The 27,851-nt window shown below is 46.0% G+C and overlaps 1 protein-coding gene across 1 annotated transcript in view; it reads right to left on the minus strand.

Annotated features, from left to right (window-relative positions):
* Positions 1-27,851, minus strand: part of LOC123743798 (carboxypeptidase M) — a 126,683-nt gene that overhangs the window by 62,771 nt on the left and 36,061 nt on the right. The window contains exon 4 of the mRNA XM_082978030.1: positions 16,010-16,179. Within this exon, the coding sequence (XP_082834156.1) occupies positions 16,010-16,179 (170 nt within the window). The remainder of the gene's footprint in view (positions 1-16,009; positions 16,180-27,851) is intronic.

A 27,851-nucleotide genomic window follows, 5' to 3' on the forward strand; every position in this document is an offset into this window, starting at 1 on the left:
ATACAGTAGGGACCTGCTCCTCTATAGTACACTAGTCCTGCTCTATACTGTATACAGTAGGGACCTGTCTCCTCTATAGTACACTAGTCCTGCTCTATACTGTATACAGTAGGGACCTGTCTCCTCTATAGTACACTAGTCCTGCTCTATACTGTATACAGTAGGGACCTGTCTCCTCTATAGTACACTAGTCCTGCTCTATACTGTATACAGTAGGGACCTGTCTCCTCTATAGTACACTAGTCCTGCTCTATACTGTATACAGTAGGGACCTGTCTCCTCTATAGTACACTAGTCCTGCTCTATACTGTATACAGTAGGGACCTGTCCTCTATAGTACACTAGTCCTGCTCTATACTGTATACAGTAGGGACCTGTCCTCTATAGTACACTAGTCCTGCTCTATACTGTATACAGTAGGGACCTGTCCTCTATAGTACACTAGTCCTGCTCTATACTGTATACAGTAGGGACCTGTCCCTCTATAGTACACTAGTCCTGCTCTATACTGTATACAGTAGGGACCTGTCCCTCTATAGTACACTAGTCCTGCTCTATACTGTATACAGTAGGGACCTGTCTCCTCTATAGTACACTAGTCCTGCTCTATACTGTATACAGTAGGGACCTGTCCTCTATAGTACACTAGTCCTGCTCTATACTGTATACAGTAGGGACCTGTCCCTCTATAGTACACTAGTCCTGCTCTATACTGTATACAGTAGGGACCTGTCTCCTCTATAGTACACTAGTCCTGCTCTATACTGTATACAGTAGGGACCTGTCCCTCTATAGTACACTAGTCCTGCTCTATACTGTATACAGTAGGGACCTGTCCCTCTATAGTACACTAGTCCTGCTCTATACTGTATACAGTAGGGACCTGTCTCCTCTATAGTACACTAGTCCTGCTCTATACTGTATACAGTAGGGACCTGTCTCCTCTATAGTACACTAGTCCTGCTCTATACTGTATACAGTAGGGACCTGTCTCCTCTATAGTACACTAGTCCTGCTCTATACTGTATACAGTAGGGACCTGTCTCCTCTATAGTACACTAGTCCTGCTCTATACTGTATACAGTAGGGACCTGTCCTCTATAGTACACTAGTCCTGCTCTATACTGTATACAGTAGGGACCTGTCCTCTATAGTACACTAGTCCTGCTCTATACTGTATACAGTAGGGACCTGTCCTCTATAGTACACTAGTCCTGCTCTATACTGTATACAGTAGGGACCTGTCCTCTATAGTACACTAGTCCTGCTCTATACTGTATACAGTAGGGACCTGTCCTCTATAGTACACTAGTCCTGCTCTATACTGTATACAGTAGGGACCTGTCCTCTATAGTACACTAGTCCTGCTCTATACTGTATACAGTAGGGACCTGTCCTCTATAGTACACTAGTCCTGCTCTATACTGTATACAGTAGGGACCTGTCCTCTATAGTACACTAGTCCTGCTCTATACTGTATACAGTAGGGACCTGTGTCCTCTATAGTACACTAGTCCTGCTCTATACTGTATACAGTAGGGACCTGTCCTCTATAGTACACTAGTCCTGCTCTATACTGTATACAGTAGGGACCTGTCCTCTATAGTACACTAGTCCTGCTCTATACTGTATACAGTAGGGACCTGTCCTCTATAGTACACTAGTCCTGCTCTATACTGTATACAGTAGGGACCTGTCCTCTATAGTACACTAGTCCTGCTCTATACTGTATACAGTAGGGACCTGTCCTCTATAGTACACTAGTCCTGCTCTATACTGTATACAGTAGGGACCTGTCCTCTATAGTACACTAGTCCTGCTCTATACTGTATACAGTAGGGACCTGTCCTCTATAGTACACTAGTCCTGCTCTATACTGTATACAGTAGGGACCTGTCCTCTATAGTACACTAGTCCTGCTCTATACTGTATACAGTAGGGACCTGTCCTCTATAGTACACTAGTCCTGCTCTATACTGTATACAGTAGGGACCTGTCCTCTATAGTACACTAGTCCTGCTCTATACTGTATACAGTAGGGACCTGTCTCCTCTATAGTACACTAGTCCTGCTCTATACTGTATACAGTAGGGACCTGTCCTCTATAGTACACTAGTCCTGCTCTATACTGTATACAGTAGGGACCTGTCTCCTCTATAGTACACTAGTCCTGCTCTATACTGTATACAGTAGGGACCTGTCTCCTCTATAGTACACTAGTCCTGCTCTATACTGTATACAGTAGGGACCTGTCCTCTATAGTACACTAGTCCTGCTCTATACTGTATACAGTAGGGACCTGTCCTCTATAGTACACTAGTCCTGCTCTATACTGTATACAGTAGGGACCTGTCCTCTATAGTACACTAGTCCTGCTCTATACTGTATACAGTAGGGACCTGTCCTCTATAGTACACTAGTCCTGCTCTATACTGTATACAGTAGGGACCTGTCCTCTATAGTACACTAGTCCTGCTCTATACTGTATACAGTAGGGACCTGTCCTCTATAGTACACTAGTCCTGCTCTATACTGTATACAGTAGGGACCTGTCCTCTATAGTACACTAGTCCTGCTCTATACTGTATACAGTAGGGACCTGTCCTCTATAGTACACTAGTCCTGCTCTATACTGTATACAGTAGGGACCTGTCCTCTATAGTACACTAGTCCTGCTCTATACTGTATACAGTAGGGACCTGTCCTCTATAGTACACTAGTCCTGCTCTATACTGTATACAGTAGGGACCTGTCCTCTATAGTACACTAGTCCTGCTCTATACTGTATACAGTAGGGACCTGTCCTCTATAGTACACTAGTCCTGCTCTATACTGTATACAGTAGGGACCTGTCCTCTATAGTACACTAGTCCTGCTCTATACTGTATACAGTAGGGACCTGTCCTCTATAGTACACTAGTCCTGCTCTATACTGTATACAGTAGGGACCTGTCCTCTATAGTACACTAGTCCTGCTCTATACTGTATACAGTAGGGACCTGTCCTCTATAGTACACTAGTCCTGCTCTATACTGTATACAGTAGGGACCTGTCTCCTCTATAGTACACTAGTCCTGCTCTATACTGTATACAGTAGGGACCTGTCTCCTCTATAGTACACTAGTCCTGCTCTATACTGTATACAGTAGGGACCTGTCCCTCTATAGTACACTAGTCCTGCTCTATACTGTATACAGTAGGGACCTGTCCTCTATAGTACACTAGTCCTGCTCTATACTGTATACAGTAGGGACCTGTCCTCTATAGTACACTAGTCCTGCTCTATACTGTATACAGTAGGGACCTGTCCTCTATAGTACACTAGTCCTGCTCTATACTGTATACAGTAGGGACCTGTCCTCTATAGTACACTAGTCCTGCTCTATACTGTATACAGTAGGGAATAGGCTTCCATTTGGGAGGCACACAGAGATAGGAAACATCCTCATGTCTTCTCATCTATCTAGCTATGTGACATTTATAGTGTTTATAAAATACTATTCCGTCCACTCTCAGGGCAGAGAGAGAGAGAGCGAGAGAGATATGTCCCTTTTGTACTTATTTGCACGTGTGACATTTGAAATTGATTTATTATTTTGGAACTTCTGTGAGTGTAATGTTTACTGTTCATTTTTGCTTATTTCACTTTTGTTTATTATCTACTTCACTTACTTTGGCAATGTAAACATATATGTTTCCCATGCCAATAAAGCTCTTAAATTGAATTGACAGAGAGACAGAGGTAAAGAGAGAGAGAGAGAGAGGGGGGTAGGTAGAGGGACAGAGAAAGAGAGTAGGTAGAGGGACAGAGAAAGAGAGAGCGTGGGCAAGAGACAGCGTCTCACTGTTACTATAAACAGATTCCTTAAAACAACCCAGGAATACTCCTTGAAGAGCTGTCCTTGCAGTTGACCCCTGTTAAAACACTCCATAGTGCCTCCATACCCCAGCAGCAGAAGCTGTGGCAGAGCACGTGGGTCACCTGTCTGAGTGCCCTCTCTGGGGTGCCATCACTGGTCCGGCGGGGGTACTATGGAGGGAGATGGATGGCCTGGTAAATGGACCGGGGCTGTGTAGTGTTTATACCCAGACAGAAACAGATGTGTACCAGACCTGACAACACATAATATTGGTGATTTACGCAAGGGAGAGAGCAGGCCTGTCGGTCTGTCTCTGTTCGTGAAGTGAATGCGTATCCTCCAGGTGCTTGACAGTCTTACCTTACTCACTAACCTACTCCTCCCCAACCCTTCCTCACCCTGCCCATATCCTCCTCACCCCCCTGCATCAGAGCCTCTGAGGTCATATCCTCCTCCATCCTCACCCCCTCCTTCTCCCCCAGCATCAGAGCCTCTCTGAGGTCATATCCTCCTCCATCCTCACCCCCTCCTCCTCCCCCAGCATCAGAGCCTCTCTGAGGTCATATCCTCCTCCATCCTCACCCCCTCCTTCTCCCCCAGCATCAGAGCCTCTCTGAGGTCATATCCTCCTCCATCCTCACCCCCTCCTCCTCCCCCAGCATCAGAGCCTCTCTGAGGTCATATCCTCCTCCATCCTCACCCCCTCCTTCTCCCCCAGCATCAGAGCCTCTCTGAGGTCATATCCTCCTCCATCCTCACCCCCTCCTCCTCCCCCAGCATCAGAGCCTCTCTGAGGTGTTTCAACAGCTACAGTACTGTGACTGTAGAAGTAGGGCTGTCCCCGACAAAAGATATATATATATATATTTGTTGACCAAAACTCGTCTGTTCTTTGGACCAATGGATTGGTCAAAATGTTTTTACGTGTATTGTTCCATATATAGACACACCCGATGTATGTGAGCTTGTCTGATGCTTTAAGTTTACGGTTTGATGAAATATGACAAATGCCTCAAGAGGGCGCCAGAGATCTAGATAACCAGAAGGAGAAAACGAAATAACCTGACCCAACTATTCACCTCCTGCTGGCTTTCTCAGATTCTGCCGTTACTCTCCTGAAGTTGCTGTAACAGGCTACACCAGGAACCTCTCTCATGTTGAATGTCAATTTATCTTACCATTTCTACCCATCTACGTGCCAGTTATGGTTTTCTTATGCACATTTCCGTGAAACAGTTTAATTTATAATAATGTCTTCATATCTCAAAATCCTTGTCATGTGGTTAATCAAAATTCTAAATCTAAAAACAATAAAAACCTAAAAAGTAACTTCTATTGCCATCTATGTCAAAATAGTCAACATAAAGCCAACATATTAAAACATTGCAGTCTGCAGCTCGAACATATCCAGAAAGAAAAAAAATGAATATCCTATAAAATCACATTGGCTACACTTGGCCTGTCTGCAACAAACTTGAAACCTTGATTCAACTATTAACTTGGGTCAGGCCAGAACTTGCAACATTGTATAAAATATTTTGGTCCCTCAGAGTTTCCCCACTAGTGAGCTCGGGACAGACAGACAGACACAGCTGTAGACTATTTGCACCAGGGATAAGAAGCAGTGGTGGACTTGGGCAGGACCTCACCAGAGCTGAGTACTGACACCTCACACGTTCTACTGCTTGAGTTCCTGTTCCTCTTATAGAATATTAGCTCAGAACTATTGTGGAGTTCCTGCACCTAAATATAAACAGTACCGGCACCCAAAATGAGTACTGGAACCTATTTCAGTCCAAGTCCAGCACTGATAAGAAGTAATCAGAGGCCTATTTTATGACATTTCCACTGGATCAGAGCATAACATGTTTCCCTTTCACACTGAGTGGTTATGGAAAGGGAGAGATGGAAAGATTTTTACAATACATTGAGGAACTATCATCATTTTTTATTTTACATTTATTTAACTAGGCAAGTCAGTTAAGAACAAATTCTTATTTACAATGACGGCCTAGGAACAGTGGGTTAACTGCCTGTTCAGGGGCAGAACAGATTTGTACCTAGTCAGCTCAACTTGAACTTGCAACCTTTCGGTTACTAATCCAATGCTCTAACCACTAGGCTACCCTGACACTCCATTCTCAATGGATGATTTGATTACTGTTTGGAGGTGTAGAAAACGTTACTTTGAGAAGCTCCACAGGTCATTAGGGGTGGTGCGTTAAGCCAATCAGAAATACTATCAGATCCCCAAAAGGGGCACATTTATATGCCTACATTTGCGCGCAGGCCAGGTAGCCTATAGGTCTACTTCTATGTGTAAATCAGGCCAGGTAGCCTATAGGTCTACTTCTATGTGTAAATCAGGCCAGGTAGCCTATAGGCCTACTTCTGTGTAAATCAGGCCAGGCAGCCTATAGGCCTACTTCTGTGTGTAAATCAGGCCAGGTAGCCTATAGGTCTACTTCTGTGTGTAAATCAGGCCAGGTAGCCTATAGGCCTACTTCTGTGTGTAAATCAGGCCAGGCAGCCTATAGGCCTACTTCTGTGTGTAAATCAGGCCAGGCAGCCTATAGGCCTACTTCTGTGTGTAAATCAGGCCAGGTAGCCTATAGGCCTACTTCTGTGTGTAAATCAGGCCAGGTAGCCTATAGGCCTACTTCTGTGTGTAAATCAGGCCAGGTAGCCTATAGGCCTACTTCTGTGTGTAAATCAGGCCAGGTAGCCTATAGGCCTACTTCTGTGTGTAAATCAGGCCAGGTAGCCTACAGGCCTACTTCTGTGTGTAAATCAGGCCAGGTAGCCTATAGGCCTACTTCTGTGTGTAAATCAGGCCAGGTAGCCTATAGGCCTACTTCTGTGTGTAAATCAGGCCAGGTAGCCTATAGGCCTACTTCTGTGTGTAAATCAGGCCAGGTAGCCTATAGGCCTACTTCTGTGTGTAAATCAGGCCAGGTAGCCTATAGGCCTACTTCTGTGTGTAAATCAGGCCAGGTAGCCTATAGGACTACTTCTGTGTGTAAATCAGGCCAGGTAGCCTATAGGCTACTTCTGTGTGTAAATCAGGCCAGGTAGCCTATAGGTCTACTTCTGTGTGTAAATCAGGCCAGGTAGCCTATAGGTCTACTTCTGTGTGTAAATCAGGCCAGGTAGCCTATAGGCCTACTTCTATGCGTGTGTGTCCTTACTCAACATTGACAGGAGCGCTCCAAAACAAAAGACAATTAAAAAAAAGTTTTGTACATTTTTTTGTCAAGTATGAAATAGACCAAAAGTTGTTTCTCACAAGCATAGGTTGTGTTCTCTGCAAACAATCTGTCCAATCAGACAATGATAAAACGGTAAAACTGGAATAATAATATTGAATGCATTAACACAAGATTATAAATGATGGAAATGAACGGTAAATATACTACTGGTGATGTAATGGGGGAATTGATATACACTAACAATCAAAACGCAAACAATTCACACAATAAAGTTAAGAAACAATGAATGTGCACAAATTGGCGGTAGAGAGCAGTGCATTCTGGAGAGAGAAGTGTATTGTGCATGTGGGCTGTATGGTCAATCCGACGTCTGCATTGGTGGTACAACATTTACGGTGATAGGGCCTCAGCAGAAGTCAGGGTAGTCATACTGCTGGAGCTTCGCAGAGCAGAGTGAGTGAGTGAGTTTGTGTTGAAAGACATATTTCCCCTCAGATTACACAGACCCACAAAGAATTTGAAAACAAATCCAATTTTGATAGACTCCCAGTGTGATGGCACACTGAAATAACACAGTGTGCCATCACAGCAGCAATATTTGTGACCTGTTGCCACACGAAAGGGGCAAGCAGTGAAGAACAGACACCATTGTAAATACAACCCATATTTAATGTTGTTTCGAACTTTAACTATTTGCACGTCGCTACAACACTGTATAGAGACATAACATGGAACTTGTGAGTGTAATGTTTACTGTTCACTTTTTATTGTTTCTTTCACTTCTGTTTATTCATTTCACTTGCTTTGGCAATGTTAAACAAGTTACCCATGCCAATGAAGCCACATTCATTGAGAAAGAGGCAGAGAGAAAGAGGCAGAGAGAAAGAGGCAGAGAGAAAGAGGCAGAGAGAAAGAGGCAGAGAGAAAGAGGCAGAGAGAAAGAGGCAGAGAGAAAGAGGCAGAGAGAAAGAGGCAGAGAGAAAGAGGCAGAGAGAAAGAGGCAGAGAGAAAGAGGCAGAGAGAAAGAGGCAGCGAGAGGGAGGGAGAGAGCCCAGCCAGAAGGGAGGAACCCCGAGCTATACCACAGACTAGAAGGGAGGTAACCTCCTGTAGTTATACCACAGACCAGAAGGGAGGTAACCTCCTGTAGCTATACCACAGACCAGAAGGGAGGTAACCTCCTGTAGCTATACCACAGACCAGAAGGGAGGTAACCTCCTGTAGTTATACCACAGACCAGGAGGGAGGTAACCTCCTGTAGCTATACCACAGACCAGAAGGGAGGTAACCTCCTGTAGTTATACCACAGACCAGAAGGGAGGTAACCTCCTGTAGCTATACCACAGACCAGAAGGGAGGTAACCTCCTGTAGCTATACCACAGACCAGAAGGGAGGTAACCTCCTGTAGTTATACCACAGACCAGGAGGGAGGTAACCTCCTGTAGCTATACCACAGACCAGAAGGGAGGTAACCTCCTGTAGTTATACCACAGACTAGAAGGGAGGTAACCTCCTGTAGTTATACCACAGACCAGAAGGGAGGTAACCTCCTGTAGCTATACCACAGACCAGGAGGGAGGTAACCTCCTGTAGCTATACCACAGACTAGAAGGGAGGTAACCTCCTGTAGTTATACCACAGACCAGAAGGGAGGTAACCTCCTGTAGCTATACCACAGACCAGAAGGGAGGTAACCTCCTGTAGTTATACCACAGACCAGGAGGGAGGTAACCTCCTGTAGCTATACCACAGACCAGGAGGGCGGTAATCTCCTGTAGTTATACCACAGACCAGAAGGGAGGTAATCTCCTGTAGTTATACCACAGACTAGAAGGGAGGTAACCTCCTGTAGTTATACCACAGACCAGAAGGGAGGTAACCTCCTGTAGCTATACCACAGACCAGAAGGGAGGTAACCTCCTGTAGCTATACCACAGACCAGAAGGGAGGTAACCTCCTGTAGCTATACCACAGACCAGAAGGGAGGTAACCTCCTGTAGTTATACCACAGACCAGAAGGGAGGTAACCTCCTGTAGCTATACCACAGACCAGAAGGGAGGTAACCTCCTGTAGCTATACCACAGACCAGAAGGGAGGTATTCTCCTGTAGTTATACCACAGACCAGAAGGGAGGTAACCTCCTGTAGCTATACCACAGACCAGAAGGGAGGTAACCTCCTGTAGCTATACCACAGACCAGAAGGGAGGTAACCTCCTGTAGTTATACCACAGACCAGAAGGGAGGTAACCTCCTGTAGCTATACCACAGACCAGAAGGGAGGTAACCTCCTGTAGCTATACCACAGACCAGAAGGGAGGTATTCTCCTGTAGTTATACCACAGACTAGAAGGGAGGTAACCTCCTGTAGCTATACCACAGACCAGAAGGGAGGTAACCTCCTGTAGCTATACCACAGACCAGAAGGGAGGTAACCTCCTGTAGCTTATACCACAGACCAGAAGGGAGGTAACCTCCTGTAGCTATACCACAGACCAGAAGGGAGGTAACCTCCTGTAGCTATACCACAGACCAGAAGGGAGGTAACCTCCTGTAGCTATACCACAGACCAGAAGGGAGGTAACCTCCTGTAGCTATACCACAGACCAGAAGGGAGGTAACCTCCTGTAGCTATACCACAGACCAGAAGGGAGGTAACCTCCTGTAGCTATACCACAGACCAGAAGGGAGGTAACCTCCTGTAGCTATACCACAGACCAGAAGGGAGGTAACCTCCTGTAGCTATACCACAGACCAGAAGGGAGGTAACCTCCTGTAGCTTATACCACAGACCAGAAGGGAGGTAACCTCCTGTAGCTATACCACAGACTAGAAGGGATTGTAACCTCCTGTAGCTATACCACAGACTAGAAGGGAGGTAACCTCCTGTAGCTATACCACAGACTAGAAGGGATTGTAACCTCCTGTAGCTATACCACAGACTAGAAGGGAGGTAACCTCCTGTAGTCTATACCACAGACCAGAAGGGAGGTAACCTCCTGTAGCTTATACCACAGACCAGGAGGGCGGTAATCTCCTGTAGTTATACCACAGCAGTTTACGGTGCACCACCGCTCTGTCATTCAGCTACGTCCCAAATGGAACTCCATTTCCTATATGGAGTACTACTTTTGTCCAGAGCCCTATTGGCCTCTTTTTGCTATGTAGTGCACTTCTTTTAACCAGGGCACTCCATTCCCTATATAGTATAACCGTGCCCTGGTCAACAGTAGTGCACTATATAGGGTGCCCTTTGGGTTGCAACTCAGTGTAGAGAAAATAACTCTGTTGACCCACAGACATATTGGATCCAGATTTATTGCATAACAGAACGGTAACTTGTGGATGACTTGGTCTGGTCTGAGGTGTGATGTTTCAACGTCAACCCACTGTGGCCCAGTTGGAGCACGAGATGCGATGGGTCCGAGTTGGGCTGAGGTGTTAATTAGAGACTTCAATAAACTGACAAGGAAAAGCATCTGTTTTAGTAGTAAAAAAAAGACTGCCCTAGTCAGATGTGGCAAAGTTGGACGGCGGTGTTGGAGACTTTGATAACTTTTTCTTCAATGCTAGAAAAGTTTCAGTTGTAAAGAAGCGGAAGGAACACCATAATGAGCAGGCCTGGAGCAGCGTCCAGGACACGAGCAGCGTCCAGGCCACGAGCAGCGTCCAGGCCACGAGCAGCGTCCAGGACACGAGCAGCGTCCAGGCCACGAGCAGCGTCCAGGCCACGAGCAGCGTCCAGGCCACGAGCAGCGTCCAGGCCACGAGCAGCGTCCAGGCCACGAGCAGCGTCCAGGACACGAGCTGCGTCCAGGACACGAGCTGCGTCCAGGCCACGAGCAGGCCCGGAGCTGCGTCCAGGCCACGAGCAGGCCCAGAGCTGCGTCCAGGATGTCAGTAAGGAAGAGGGGATGTGATAGTTAAATATACTGGTACCCAGACTAACATTCCACTCCTGTCATTTGCCAAAGACACTGTATCTTTAAATATGAACATTATATCATTAATGAGCTGGGAGGAGATCAAAGGATTTGATCCTGATTCGATAACCCTCATAGCTATCCTCCAATCACAAAGGTGATTGGCATTCTCTCAACCAGCTTCATACCACACCCCCTCGTGCCTTATTGCTTAGATCTATATGCATGCCAGTGTGTGTATGTGTAGAGTCTCTTGAAACAATCTATTCCTAGGGACTTCCTGCCACTTCCAAGAACCACAACCTCATCAAGAGGCCCGTGTTTGTGTGTGTAGGCTAAAGGAGAAGTTCAGAAATGGTCCCATTTCCTCCTATGAGGCTGCACTCCAAAGACTCTCCAGTTGAACAATGCTAATTACAGAGATGGAGTCAAGACCGGATCTACGTCCCAAAACGGAACCCTATTCCCTATGTAGTATACTACTTTTGACCAGGGCCCATAGGGAATAGGGTGCCATTTTGGACCTAAACCAGAACATTCCAGGCCCATCTCTGGCTAATTGGAGACTTCAGGAAGTCTTCCTGTTTCCAGTCAGTCAAATAAAAGACTGAAGGCCAGTATTGTGGTTGTGAGGCTGTGTTACTGCCTCTGTATTTACGGTAAACATGAGTGACAGCAAAGTGCCGGGTACAGGCAGAGTGAAATGTACAAATGGTTCACTTCTATTGGGTCTTCAAAATAACCACCAAACAGGTCAGTGCAGACAGATGTCAGATCTACCACCAAACAGGTCAGTGCAGACAGATGTCAGATCTACCACCAAACAGGTCAGTGCAGACAGATGTCAGATCTACCACCAAACAGGTCAGTGCAGACAGATGTCAGATCTACCACCAAACAGGTCAGTGCAGACAGATGTCAGATCTACCACCAAACAGGTCAGTGCAGACAGATGTCAGATCTACCACCAAACAGGTCAGTGCAGACAGATGTCAGATCTACCACCAAACAGGTCAGTGCAGACAGATATTTACCACCCCCAAACAGGTCAGTGCAGACAGATATTTACCACCCCCAAACAGGTCAGTGCAGACAGATATTTACCACCACCAAACAGGTCAGTGCAGACAGATATTTACCACCACCAAACAGGTCAGTGCAGACAGATATTTACCACCACCAAACAGGTCAGTGCAGACAGATATTTACCACCACCAAACAGGTCAGTGCAGACAGATATTTACCACCACCAAACAGGTCAGTGCAGACAGATATTTACCACCAAACAGGTCCGTGCAGACAGATATTTACCACCAAACAGGTCCGTGCAGACAGATATTTACCACCAAACAGGTCAGTGCAGACAGATATTTACCACCAAACAGGTCAGTGCAGACAGATATTTACCACCAAACAGGTCAGTTCAGACAGATATTTACCACCAAACAGGTCAGTGCAGACAGATATTTACCACCAAACAGGTCAGTGCAGACAGATATTTACCACCAAACAGGTCAGTGCAGACAGATATTTACCACCAAACAGGTCAGTGCAGACAGATCTTTACCACCAAACAGGTTGTGTTCAATGCCAGTGGTTTCAGTTAAACTGGTGACCACTGATCTATCATATTACAACAAAAACATGACGAGTCATTTAGTTCCAGGAAGTCGGTGCTGTCGTCTCGTCCAGTCACTAAAACTTTGGAAACCCAACTTGTTGCTTAATAATATTTTGCTCCCGGCCAGGAGACGTCTCTGTTGTTCTAAGAACCATTCCCTGTTTAAAGTTGTTATGGTGAAGAGTAGGGGAGAGTTTTTTCCACTGTTTGGGGCTGGGATGACTGTGTCAGAGTGTGTGGGTGTCAGTGTCCTGTCCCATCCGGGGAGGAATCCACTTCCATGGAATGGGAATAACATCTGTGAGTCGATGTGAGTGTGTCACTGTTTGGGGCTGGGTGTGTGTGTGTCCTGTCCCATCCAGGGGGGGGGGAATCCACTGCCAGGGAATGGGATCTGTGTATGTGTGAGTGTGTAAATGCAAGTGTGTGTGAGTGAAAGAGAGTGTGTGTTAGTGCGTGTGTCAGAGAGATGAGAGACGCACAAATAAGTCTGTTTTCAGGCCGTGGCTTCCTGCCACTCGCCCACATCAGAGTGTGTGTGGGGGGGGGGGGGGGATCCACTGCTAGGGAATGGGATCTGTGTGTGTGTGTGTGTCCTGTCCTGTCCCATCCGGGGGGGAATCCACGGTCAGTGAATGGGATCTGTGTATGTGTGAGTGTGTAAATGCAAGTGAGTGTGTAAATGCAAGTGTGTGTGAGTGAAAGAGAGTGTGTGTTAGTGCGTGTGTCAGAGAGATGAGAGACAGCACAAATAAGTCTGTTTTCAGGCCGTGGCTTCCTGCCACTCGCCCACATCAGAGTGTTGTGGGTGAGCGCTGTAGAGGTGTTGTGTCTACAAACATCTCAGATAAAACTCCAGGATCTGTTAATGGGTGTGACTGTCACTGCCTCCCTCCCAAACGGAACCCTATTCCCTATGTAGCGGGCCAACGGAACCCCATTCCCTATGTAGCGGGCCAACGGAACCCCATTCCCTATGTAGCGGGTCAACGGAACCCCATTCCCTATGTAGCGGGTCAACGGAACCCCATTCCCCATGTAGCGGGCCAACGGAACCCCATTCCCTATGTAGCGGGCCAACGGAACCCCATTCCCCATGTAGCGGGCCAACGGAACCCCATTCCCCATGTAGCGGGCCAACGGAACCCCATTCCCCATGTAGCGGGCCAACGGAACCCCATTCCCTATGTAGCGGGCCAACGGAACCCCATTCCCTATGTAGCGGGCCAACGGAACCCCATTCCCTATGTAGCGGGTCAACGGAACCCCATTCCCTATGTAGCGGGTCAACGGAACCCCATTCCCTATGTAGCGGGTCAACGGAACCCCATTCCCTATGTAGCGGGTCAACGGAACCCCATTCCCCATGTAGCGGGTCAACGGAACCCCATTCCCCATGTAGCGGGTCAACGGAACCCCATTCCCTATGTAGCGGGCCAACGGAACCCCATTCCCCATGTAGCGGGCCAACGGAACCCCATTCCCCATGTAGCGGGCCAACGGAACCCCATTCCCCATGTAGCGGGCCAACGGAACCCCATTCCCCATGTAGCGGGCCAACGGAACCCCATTCCCCATGTAGCGGGCCAACGGAACCCCATTCCCCATGTAGCGGGCCAACGGAACCCCATTCCCCATGTAGCGGGCCAACGGAACCCCATTCCCCATGTAGCGGGCCAACGGAACCCCATTCCCCATGTAGCGGGCCAACGGAACCCCATTCCCCATGTAGCGGGCCAACGGAACCCCATTCCCCACGTAGCGGGCCAACGGAACCCCATTCCCCACGTAGCGGGCCAACGGAACCCCATTCCCCACGTAGCGGGCCAACGGAACCCCATTCCCCACGTAGCGGGCCAACGGAACCCCATTCCCCACGTAGCGGGCCAACGGAACCCCATTCCCCACGTAGCGGGCCAACGGAACCCCATTCCCCACGTAGCGGGCCAACGGAACCCCATTCCCCACGTAGCGGGCCAACGGAACCCCATTCCCCACGTAGCGGGCCAACGGAACCCCATTCCCCACGTAGCGGGCCAACGGAACCCCATTCCCCACGTAGCGGGCCAACGGAACCCCATTCCCGCGATGCTAGCGGGCCAACGGAACCCCATTCCGCTATGTAGCGGGCCAACGGAACCCCATCCTCCAGCTGATGACTCACTGGGATCTCAGTAACCATTCTGCTGTTTACACCCTGAACCATCCTACAGCTGTTATGTTCTGGTCTACTGAGCAACACAACAAGCCAGACCTGCATCCATCCACTTATCCATCCATCCAGCCACTCCATCCATCCATCCAGCCAGCCAGCCAGCCAGCGTCTCCATCCAGCCACTCGATCCAGCCACTCGATCCAGCCACTCCATCCATCCAGCCAGCCACTCCATCCAGCCAGCCAGCCACTCCATCCAGCCAGCCAGCCACTCCATCCAGCCACTCCATCCAGCCACTCCATCCAGCCAGCCAGCCAGCCACTCCATCCACTCCATCCAGCCAGCCACTCCATCCAGCCAGCCACTCCATCCAGCCAGCCACTCCATCCAGCCAGCCAGCCACTCCAGTCCAGCCACTCCATCCAGCCAGCCAGCCAGCCACTCCATCCATCCATCCAGCCAGCCACTCCATCCAGCCAGCCACTCCATCCAGCCAGCCAGCCACTCCATCCATCCAGCCAGCCAGCCAGCCAGCCACTCCATCCAGCCAGCCACTCCATCCATCCAGCCAATAATCTTCTTAAGTCTCACTGCCACAACTCTACTCAGACACAGTAGAAGTACATTTAAAGGGGCAATCTGGGATTTGAAATAAACAACAGCTGTGTGATGGGTCTGGAGAAATGTAACCACTGTTAAATCCATGGACAGAGCTATAGATGCTGACTGACCATCTAGGAGATCAACATGATACTCTGAAACAGACACTGAGGCACTTTGTCTGGAAAGGTTAGTGGCATCACATAGTAGGATGGTCAGATCAACTACTCACTCACTCACACCAAAACACATTGGAAAGTTCTACAACAACACAAGTCAGACTGGACCAAGGCTGTGAGTTGATTTTGAAGTTACTGTACAGTGTCAGAAGGGACAGATTGATGTTCCTCCAGCCACGGTGACTGTAAGACACAACCCATGATGTTCCTCCAGCCACGGTGACTGTAAGACACAACCCATGATGTTCCTCCAGCCACGGTGACTGTAAGACACAACCCATGATGTTCCTCCAGCCACGGTGACTGTAAGACACAACCCATGATGTTCCTCCAGCCACGGTGACTGTAAGACACAACCCATGATGTTCCTCCAGCCACGGTGACTGTAAGACACAACCCATGATGTTCCTCCAGCCACGGTGACTGTAAGACACAACCCATGATGTCCCTTACTATCTCACCTCCCCTGGGAGTACATGCAGTCTCTGCTGGAGGACTCGAAGCCGTCTGGGTTCATGGAAACCAGGATGTGGACGCGGGTGCTGTTCAGGAGGCGGGTCACCAGCGGGTCGCTAAGGTAACCACGGGTCAGGTGATCGATCAGCTGGAGCAGGAGAACTCTGCCCACCACCTAAAAAGAGATGCATTGATACAGTTACAACCATAGAGATCCTATTAACTTACTAGAGGGCCATGTCATAAACCCTCAAAGTTCCAGAACGGGAAGAAAATAAAAGGCATGCGATATCGGAAATTCTATAATATTGTCATATAATTATAAATACATTTTTATAGAGGTTTTATACCAATTGTCTGTATAATTAGTCTATAAAATATATGTAAACAGACCATGAACGTAGACAATCTGACCTTTAATTGTGTCATAAGATTCTAGTATTGTAATTCTTAATTTAATGGTTACAACAGTGTGTTAGATACTGGTATACTTTATGCTGTCTCAGAAAATGTAGTCAACGAACCCTAGACACACTACCCCCCCCCCCCCACACACTACTGGTGAACCCCCATTCTACTGTCTGAGAAATGTAGACTCTTATGAACCCTTGAGACCCCGCCATCCATCCCTCCCACCATCCGCCCCTCCCTCCGTCCCTCCCACCATCCGCCCCTCCCTCCGTCCCTCGGATTGGATCTTAGCATGACTAATCCTTGTTGACCTTAAGACCAGCACGTATTTCCATTTAGTCTGAGATTTATCAAATCTGCCCTCTCAAAAGATCTGCTACTTACTAAGCAACCAGCTAAACTAATCCTCTACATGGTTAATGTGGTCCTGCTGTTAACCAACCAGCTAAACTAATCCTCTACATGGTTAATGTGGTCCTGCTGTTAACCAACCAGCTAAACTAATCCTCTACATGGTTAATGTGGTCCTGCTGTTATCCAACCAGCTAAACTAATCCTCTACATGGTTAATGTGGTCCTGCTGTTAACCAACCAGCTAAACTAATCCTCTACATGGTTAATGTGGTCCTGCTGTTAACCAACCAGCTAAACTAATCCTCTACATGGTTAATGTGGTCCTGCTGTTATCCAACCAGCTAAACTAATCCTCTACATGGTTAATGTGGTCCTGCTGTTATCCAACCAGCTAAACTAATCCTCTACATGGTTAATGTGGTCCTGCTGTTATCCAACCAGCTAAACTAATCCTCTACATGGTTAATGTGGTCCTGCTGTTATCCAACCAGCTAAACTAATCCTCTACATGGTTAATGTGGTCCTGCTGTTATCCAACCAGCTAAACTAATCCTCTACATGGTTAATGTGGTCCTGCTGTTATCCAACCAGCTAAACTAATCCTCTACATGGTTAATGTGGTCCTGCTGTTATCCAACCAGCTAAACTAATCCTCTACATGGTTAATGTGGTCCTGCTGTTATCCAACCAGCTAAACTAATCCTCTACATGGTTAATGTGGTCCTGCTGTTATCCAACCAGCTAAACTAATCCTCTACATGGTTAATGTGGTCCTGCTGTTATCCAACCAGCTAAACTAATCCTCTACATGGTTAATGTGGTCCTGCTGTTAACCAACCAGCTAAACTAATCCTCTACATGGTTAATGTGGTCCTGCTGTTATCCAACCAGCTAAACTAATCCTCTACATGGTTAATGTGGTCCTGCTGTTATCCAACCAGCTAAACTAATCCTCTACATGGTTAATGTGGTCCTGCTGTTATCCAACCAGCTAAACTAATCCTCTACATGGTTAATGTGGTCCTGCTGTTATCCAACCAGCTAAACTAATCCTCTACATGGTTAATGTGGTCCTGCTGTTATCCAACCAGCTAAACTAATCCTCTACATGGTTAATGTGGTCCTGCTGTTATCCAACCAGCTAAACTAATCCTCTACATGGTTAATGTGGTCCTGCTGTTATCCAACCAGCTAAACTAATCCTCTACATGGTTAATGTGGTCCTGCTGTTATCCAACCAGCTAAACTAATCCTCTACATGGTTAATGTGGTCCTGCTGTTAACCAACCAGCTAAACTAATCCTCTACATGGTTAATGTGGTCCTGCTGTTATCCAACCAGCTAAACTAATCCTCTACATGGTTAATGTGGTCCTGCTGTTATCCAACCAGCTAAACTAATCCTCTACATGGTTAATGTGGTCCTGCTGTTATCCAACCAGCTAAACTAATCCTCTACATGGTTAATGTGGTCCTGCTGTTAACCAACCAGCTAAACTAATCCTCTACATGGTTAATGTGGTCCTGCTGTTATCCAACCAGCTAAACTAATCCTCTACATGGTTAATGTGGTCCTGCTGTTATCCAACCAGCTAAACTAATCCTCTACATGGTTAATGTGGTCCTGCTGTTATCCAACCAGCTAAACTAATCCTCTACATGGTTAATGTGGTCCTGCTGTTAACCAACCAGCTAAACTAATCCTCTACATGGTTAATGTGGTCCTGCTGTTATCCAACCAGCTAAACTAATCCTCTACATGGTTAATGTGGTCCTGCTGTTAACCAACCAGCTAAACTAATCCTCTACATGGTTAATGTGGTCCTGCTGTTAACCAACCAGCTAAACTAATCCTCTACATGGTTAATGTGGTCCTGCTGTTATCCAACCAGCTAAACTAATCCTCTACATGGTTAATGTGGTCCTGCTGTTATCCAACCAGCTAAACTAATCCTCTACATGGTTAATGTGGTCCTGCTGTTATCCAACCAGCTAAACTAATCCTCTACATGGTTAATGTGGTCCTGCTGTTAACCAACCAGCTAAACTAATCCTCTACATGGTTAATGTGGTCCTGCTGTTATCCAACCAGCTAAACTAATCCTCTACATGGTTAATGTGGTCCTGCTGTTATCCAACCAGCTAAACTAATCCTCTACATGGTTAATGTGGTCCTGCTGTTATCCAACCAGCTAAACTAATCCTCTACATGGTTAATGTGGTCCTGCTGTTATCCAACCAGCTAAACTAATCCTCTACATGGTTAATGTGGTCCTGCTGTTATCCAACCAGCTAAACTAATCCTCTACATGGTTAATGTGGTCCTGCTGTTATCCAACCAGCTAAACTAATCCTCTACATGGTTAATGTGGTCCTGCTGTTATCCAACCAGCTAAACTAATCCTCTACATGGTTAATGTGGTCCTGCTGTTATCCAACCAGCTAAACTAATCCTCTACATGGTTAATGTGGTCCTGCTGTTATCCAACCAGCTAAACTAATCCTCTACATGGTTAATGTGGTCCTGCTGTTATCCAACCAGCTAAACTAATCCTCTACATGGTTAATGTGGTCCTGCTGTTATCCAACCAGCTAAACTAATCCTCTACATGGTTAATGTGGTCCTGCTGTTAACCAACCAGCTAAACTAATCCTCTACATGGTTAATGTGGTCCTGCTGTTATCCAACCAGCTAAACTAATCCTCTACATGGTTAATGTGGTCCTGCTGTTATCCAACCAGCTAAACTAATCCTCTACATGGTTAATGTGGTCCTGCTGTTATCCAACCAGCTAAACTAATCCTCTACATGGTTAATGTGGTCCTGCTGTTATCCAACCAGCTAAACTAATCCTCTACATGGTTAATGTGGTCCTGCTGTTAACCAACCAGCTAAACTAATCCTCTACATGGTTAATGTGGTCCTGCTGTTAACCAACCAGCTAAACTAATCCTCTACATGGTTAATGTGGTCCTGCTGTTATCCAACCAGCTAAACTAATCCTCTACATGGTTAATGTGGTCCTGCTGTTATCCAACCAGCTAAACTAATCCTCTACATGGTTAATGTGGTCCTGCTGTTAACCAACCAGCTAAACTAATCCTCTACATGGTTAATGTGGTCCTGCTGTTAACCAACCAGCTAAACTAATCCTCTACATGGTTAATGTGGTCCTGCTGTTATCCAACCAGCTAAACTAATCCTCTACATGGTTAATGTGGTCCTGCTGTTATCCAACCAGCTAAACTAATCCTCTACATGGTTAATGTGGTCCTGCTGTTATCCAACCAGCTAAACTAATCCTCTACATGGTTAATGTGGTCCTGCTGTTAACCAACCAGCTAAACTAATCCTCTACATGGTTAATGTGGTCCTGCTGTTATCCAACCAGCTAAACTAATCCTCTACATGGTTAATGTGGTCCTGCTGTTATCCAACCAGCTAAACTAATCCTCTACATGGTTAATGTGGTCCTGCTGTTAACCAACCAGCTAAACTAATCCTCTACATGGTTAATGTGGTCCTGCTGTTATCCAACCAGCTAAACTAATCCTCTACATGGTTAATGTGGTCCTGCTGTTATCCAACCAGCTAAACTAATCCTCTACATGGTTAATGTGGTCCTGCTGTTAACCAACCAGCTAAACTAATCCTCTACATGGTTAATGTGGTCCTGCTGTTATCCAACCAGCTAAACTAATCCTCTACATGGTTAATGTGGTCCTGCTGTTAACCAACCAGCTAAACTAATCCTCTACATGGTTAATGTGGTCCTGCTGTTATCCAACCAGCTAAACTAATCCTCTACATGGTTAATGTGGTCCTGCTGTTAACCAACCAGCTAAACTAATCCTCTACATGGTTAATGTGGTCCTGCTGTTATCCAACCAGCTAAACTAATCCTCTACATGGTTAATGTGGTCCTGCTGTTAACCAACCAGCTAAACTAATCCTCTACATGGTTAATGTGGTCCTGCTGTTATCCAACCAGCTAAACTAATCCTCTACATGGTTAATGTGGTCCTGCTGTTAACCAACCAGCTAAACTAATCCTCTACATGGTTAATGTGGTCCTGCTGTTATCCAACCAGCTAAACTAATCCTCTACATGGTTAATGTGGTCCTGCTGTTAACCAACCAGCTAAACTAATCCTCTACATGGTTAATGTGGTCCTGCTGTTATCCAACCAGCTAAACTAATCCTCTACATGGTTAATGTGGTCCTGCTGTTATCCAACCAGCTAAACTAATCCTCTACATGGTTAATGTGGTCCTGCTGTTAACCAACCAGCTAAACTAATCCTCTACATGGTTAATGTGGTCCTGCTGTTATCCAACCAGCTAAACTAATCCTCTACATGGTTAATGTGGTCCTGCTGTTATCCAACCAGCTAAACTAATCCTCTACATGGTTAATGTGGTCCTGCTGTTATCCAACCAGCTAAACTAATCCTCTACATGGTTAATGTGGTCCTGCTGTTAACCAACCAGCTAAACTAATCCTCTACATGGTTAATGTGGTCCTGCTGTTATCCAACCAGCTAAACTAATCCTCTACATGGTTAATGTGGTCCTGCTGTTATCCAACCAGCTAAACTAATCCTCTACATGGTTAATGTGGTCCTGCTGTTATCCAACCAGCTAAACTAATCCTCTACATGGTTAATGTGGTCCTGCTGTTATCCAACCAGCTAAACTAATCCTCTACATGGTTAATGTGGTCCTGCTGTTATCCAACCAGCTAAACTAATCCTCTACATGGTTAATGTGGTCCTGCTGTTATCCAACCAGCTAAACTAATCCTCTACATGGTTAATGTGGTCCTGCTGTTATCCAACCAGCTAAACTAATCCTCTACATGGTTAATGTGGTCCTGCTGTTATCCAACCAGCTAAACTAATCCTCTACATGGTTAATGTGGTCCTGCTGTTATCCAACCAGCTAAACTAATCCTCTACATGGTTAATGTGGTCCTGCTGTTATCCAACCAGCTAAACTAATCCTCTACATGGTTAATGTGGTCCTGCTGTTATCCAACCAGCTAAACTAATCCTCTACATGGTTAATGTGGTCCTGCTGTTATCCAACCAGCTAAACTAATCCTCTACATGGTTAATGTGGTCCTGCTGTTATCCAACCAGCTAAACTAATCCTCTACATGGTTAATGTGGTCCTGCTGTTATCCAACCAGCTAAACTAATCCTCTACATGGTTAATGTGGTCCTGCTGTTATCCAACCAGCTAAACTAATCCTCTACATGGTTAATGTGGTCCTGCTGTTATCCAACCAGCTAAACTAATCCTCTACATGGTTAATGTGGTCCTGCTGTTATCCAACCAGCTAAACTAATCCTCTACATGGTTAATGTGGTCCTGCTGTTATCCAACCAGCTAAACTAATCCTCTACATGGTTAATGTGGTCCTGCTGTTATCCAACCAGCTAAACTAATCCTCTACATGGTTAATGTGGTCCTGCTGTTATCCAACCAGCTAAACTAATCCTCTACATGGTTAATGTGGTCCTGCTGTTATCCAACCAGCTAAACTAATCCTCTACATGGTTAATGTGGTCCTGCTGTTATCCAACCAGCTAAACTAATCCTCTACATGGTTAATGTGGTCCTGCTGTTATCCAACCAGCTAAACTAATCCTCTACATGGTTAATGTGGTCCTGCTGTTATCCAACCAGCTAAACTAATCCTCTACATGGTTAATGTGGTCCTGCTGTTATCCAACCAGCTAAACTAATCCTCTACATGGTTAATGTGGTCCTGCTGTTATCCAACCAGCTAAACTAATCCTCTACATGGTTAATGTGGTCCTGCTGTTATCCAACCAGCTAAACTAATCCTCTACATGGTTAATGTGGTCCTGCTGTTATCCAACCAGCTAAACTAATCCTCTACATGGTTAATGTGGTCCTGCTGTTATCCAACCAGCTAAACTAATCCTCTACATGGTTAATGTGGTCCTGCTGTTATCCAACCAGCTAAACTAATCCTCTACATGGTTAATGTGGTCCTGCTGTTATCCAACCAGCTAAACTAATCCTCTACATGGTTAATGTGGTCCTGCTGTTATCCAACCAGCTAAACTAATCCTCTACATGGTTAATGTGGTCCTGCTGTTATCCAACCAGCTAAACTAATCCTCTACATGGTTAATGTGGTCCTGCTGTTATCCAACCAGCTAAACTAATCCTCTACATGGTTAATGTGGTCCTGCTGTTATCCAACCAGCTAAACTAATCCTCTACATGGTTAATGTGGTCCTGCTGTTATCCAACCAGCTAAACTAATCCTCTACATGGTTAATGTGGTCCTGCTGTTATCCAACCAGCTAAACTAATCCTCTACATGGTTAATGTGGTCCTGCTGTTATCCAACCAGCTAAACTAATCCTCTACATGGTTAATGTGGTCCTGCTGTTATCCAACCAGCTAAACTAATCCTCTACATGGTTAATGTGGTCCTGCTGTTATCCAACCAGCTAAACTAATCCTCTACATGGTTAATGTGGTCCTGCTGTTATCCAACCAGCTAAACTAATCCTCTACATGGTTAATGTGGTCCTGCTGTTATCCAACCAGCTAAACTAATCCTCTACATGGTTAATGTGGTCCTGCTGTTATCCAACCAGCTAAACTAATCCTCTACATGGTTAATGTGGTCCTGCTGTTATCCAACCAGCTAAACTAATCCTCTACATGGTTAATGTGGTCCTGCTGTTATCCAACCAGCTAAACTAATCCTCTACATGGTTAATGTGGTCCTGCTGTTAACCAACCAGCTAAACTAATCCTCTACATGGTTAATGTGGTCCTGCTGTTATCCAACCAGCTAAACTAATCCTCTACATGGTTAATGTGGTCCTGCTGTTAACCAACCAGCTAAACTAATCCTCTACATGGTTAATGTGGTCCTGCTGTTATCCAACCAGCTAAACTAATCCTCTACATGGTTAATGTGGTCCTGCTGTTATCCAACCAGCTAAACTAATCCTCTACATGGTTAATGTGGTCCTGCTGTTATCCAACCAGCTAAACTAATCCTCTACATGGTTAATGTGGTCCTGCTGTTAACCAACCAGCTAAACTAATCCTCTACATGGTTAATGTGGTCCTGCTGTTATCCAACCAGCTAAACTAATCCTCTACATGGTTAATGTGGTCCTGCTGTTATCCAACCAGCTAAACTAATCCTCTACATGGTTAATGTGGTCCTGCTGTTATCCAACCAGCTAAACTAATCCTCTACATGGTTAATGTGGTCCTGCTGTTAACCAACCAGCTAAACTAATCCTCTACATGGTTAATGTGGTCCTGCTGTTATCCAACCAGCTAAACTAATCCTCTACATGGTTAATGTGGTCCTGCTGTTATCCAACCAGCTAAACTAATCCTCTACATGGTTAATGTGGTCCTGCTGTTATCCAACCAGCTAAACTAATCCTCTACATGGTTAATGTGGTCCTGCTGTTATCCAACCAGCTAAACTAATCCTCTACATGGTTAATGTGGTCCTGCTGTTAACCAACCAGCTAAACTAATCCTCTACATGGTTAATGTGGTCCTGCTGTTATCCAACCAGCTAAACTAATCCTCTACATGGTTAATGTGGTCCTGCTGTTAACCAACCAGCTAAACTAATCCTCTACATGGTTAATGTGGTCCTGCTGTTATCCAACCAGCTAAACTAATCCTCTACATGGTTAATGTGGTCCTGCTGTTAACCAACCAGCTAAACTAATCCTCTACATGGTTAATGTGGTCCTGCTGTTATCCAACCAGCTAAACTAATCCTCTACATGGTTAATGTGGTCCTGCTGTTAACCAACCAGCTAAACTAATCCTCTACATGGTTAATGTGGTCCTGCTGTTATCCAACCAGCTAAACTAATCCTCTACATGGTTAATGTGGTCCTGCTGTTAACCAACCAGCTAAACTAATCCTCTACATGGTTAATGTGGTCCTGCTGTTATCCAACCAGCTAAACTAATCCTCTACATGGTTAATGTGGTCCTGCTGTTATCCAACCAGCTAAACTAATCCTCTACATGGTTAATGTGGTCCTGCTGTTATCCAACCAGCTAAACTAATCCTCTACATGGTTAATGTGGTCCTGCTGTTATCCAACCAGCTAAACTAATCCTCTACATGGTTAATGTGGTCCTGCTGTTATCCAACCAGCTAAACTAATCCTCTACATGGTTAATGTGGTCCCGCTGTTAACCAACCAGCTAAACTAATCCTCTACATGGTTAATGTGATCCCGCTGTTATCCAACCAGCTAAACTAATCCTCTACATGGTTAATGTGGTCCTGCTGTTATCCAACCAGCTAAACTAATCCTCTACATGGTTAATGTGATCCTGCTGTTAACCAACCAGCTAAACTAATCCTCTACATGGTTAATGTGGTCCTGCTGTTATCCAACCAGCTAAACTAATCCTCTACATGGTTAATGTGGTCCTGCTGTTATCCAACCAGCTAAACTAATCCTCTACATGGTTAATGTGGTCCTGCTGTTAACCAACCAGCTAAACTAATCCTCTACATGGTTAATGTGGTCCTGCTGTTATCCAACCAGCTAAACTAATCCTCTACATGGTTAATGTGGTCCTGCTGTTAACCAACCAGCTAAACTAATCCTCTACATGGTTAATGTGGTCCTGCTGTTATCCAACCAGCTAAACTAATCCTCTACATGGTTAATGTGGTCCTGCTGTTATCCAACCAGCTAAACTAATCCTCTACATGGTTAATGTGGTCCTGCTGTTATCCAACCAGCTAAACTAATCCTCTACATGGTTAATGTGGTCCTGCTGTTATCCAACCAGCTAAACTAATCCTCTACATGGTTAATGTGGTCCTGCTGTTATCCAACCAGCTAAACTAATCCTCTACATGGTTAATGTGGTCCTGCTGTTATCCAACCAGCTAAACTAATCCTCTACATGGTTAATGTGGTCCTGCTGTTATCCAACCAGCTAAACTAATCCTCAACATGGTTAATGTGGTCCTGCTGTTATCCAACCAGCTAAACGAATCCTCTACATGGTTAGTACCACCTCACCACCCCATTCATACTAACCAGAATAGTACCACCCCAGCCATACTAACCAGACTAGTACCACCTCACCACCCCAGCCATACTAACCAGACTAGTACCACCTCACCACCCCAGCCATACTAACCAGACTAGTACCACCTCACCACCCCAGCCATACTAACCAGACTAGTACCACCTCACCACCCCAGCCATACTAACCAGACTAGTACCACCTCACCACCCCAGCCATACTAACCAGACTAGTACCACCTCACCACCCCAGCCATACTAACCAGACTAGTACCACCTCACCACCCCAGCCATACTAACCAGACTAGTACCACCTCACCACCCCAGCCATACTAACCAGACTAGTACGCCACCTCACCACCCCAGCCATACTAACCAGACTAGTACGCCACCTCACCACCCCAGCCATACTAACCAGACTAGTACCACCTCACCACCCCAGCCATACTAACCAGGCTAGTACCACCTCACCACCCCAGTCATACTAACCAGACTAGTACCACCTCACCACCCCAGTCATACTAACCAGGCTAGTACCACCTCACCACCCCAGCCATACTAACCAGGCTAGTACCACCTCACCACCCCAGTCATACTAACCAGGCTAGTACCGCCTCACCACCCCAGCCATACTAACCAGACTAGTACCACCTCACCACCCCAGCCATACTAACCAGACTAGTACCGCCTCACCACCCCAGCCATACTAACCAGACTAGTACCGCCTCACCACCCCAGTCATACTAACCAGACTAGTACGCCACCACTACAGTCATACTAACCAGACTAGTACCACCTCACCACCCCAGTCATACTAACCAGACTAGTACGCCACCACTACAGTCATACTAACCAGACTAGTACCACCTCACCACTCAGACTGGTCGTCACTTTCTTTAAGAAACACACAGCTTAATAAGATTGGTCTAGAACCCTCCCTCCAGATCGGTCTAGAACCCTCCCTCCAGATCGGTCTAGAACCCTCCCTCCAGATCGGTCTAGAACCCTCCCTCCAGATCGGTCTAGAACCCTCCCTCCAGATCGGTCTAGAACCCTCGATGGTCTAGAACCCTCCCTCCAGATCGGTCTGGAACCCTCCCTCCAGATCGGTCTAGAACCCTCCCTCCAGATCGGTCTAGAACCCTCCCTCCAGATCGGTCTAGAACCATCCATCTCTGCCAAGCCCACACGTTTTACACCAGAAAAGAGAGACAGAGTACAGTTCCAATCATAGGGTGCAGTTAGTTCTATATCATTAGCATAATCACCATAGATGCAGTAAACCATCATTACACGTGCAATAGACAGTTTAAGGAGTCTCAGAGAGTCACCTGTAGTTAGAACTGTGACAGAGCCTCATTCCTGACAACATATTTCAACTGTTCAAGCCCTCAAGATAGATGGGGCAAACTTCCTAAACAGAGAAACAGGGTGTACTGGACTGTGATATAATAGTGTTACATGCATGATGAGAGCCAAGAGAAACTCATTAGAAGACAGCTGAGATGTGAATAGTTTGGTTCAGTCTCAGGTGAGGCATTGGATCAAGGTTAAAATGCCACCATACAAGTTGTTCTTGATTTGCTAAAACATTGTGGATGGAACACCATTACTGGAAGTACTGCATGTGTGATTGAAGCCGAGTCATCATCGTTTTAGAGGGTTTCGTTCGCCGAGTCTATAGTCAAATCATTCTGTGTCAAACATGCCAGTTTGGGGGCAGTGTCACCTGTTTTGAAGAGGCTGAATAACATTTGAAGAAAGGAGCACGATTCATTTCTTTCATTTCTACTCAATCTGCCAAGGAGAAGGAAAGTAGTTCACCTACTGGTCCAAAGATCAACACACAGGAAGGTTAACTCCAGTTAGTAATGATTGTCACAAATAGAAAACATTGGCCAGAACTCCAGAGCTTCTGGAACTAGAATCAGGGGAGCCAACGGAATTCAGATGGTTCCATCCCTAAGCTCCAGCACATTGTAGTTCCATTGTGTCTCAG

Source organism: Salmo salar, chromosome 07, assembly GCF_965601325.2.
Source record: "Salmo salar chromosome 07, fSalSal1, whole genome shotgun sequence".
In the NCBI taxonomy this organism is placed as follows: Eukaryota; Metazoa; Chordata; class Actinopteri; order Salmoniformes; family Salmonidae; genus Salmo; species Salmo salar.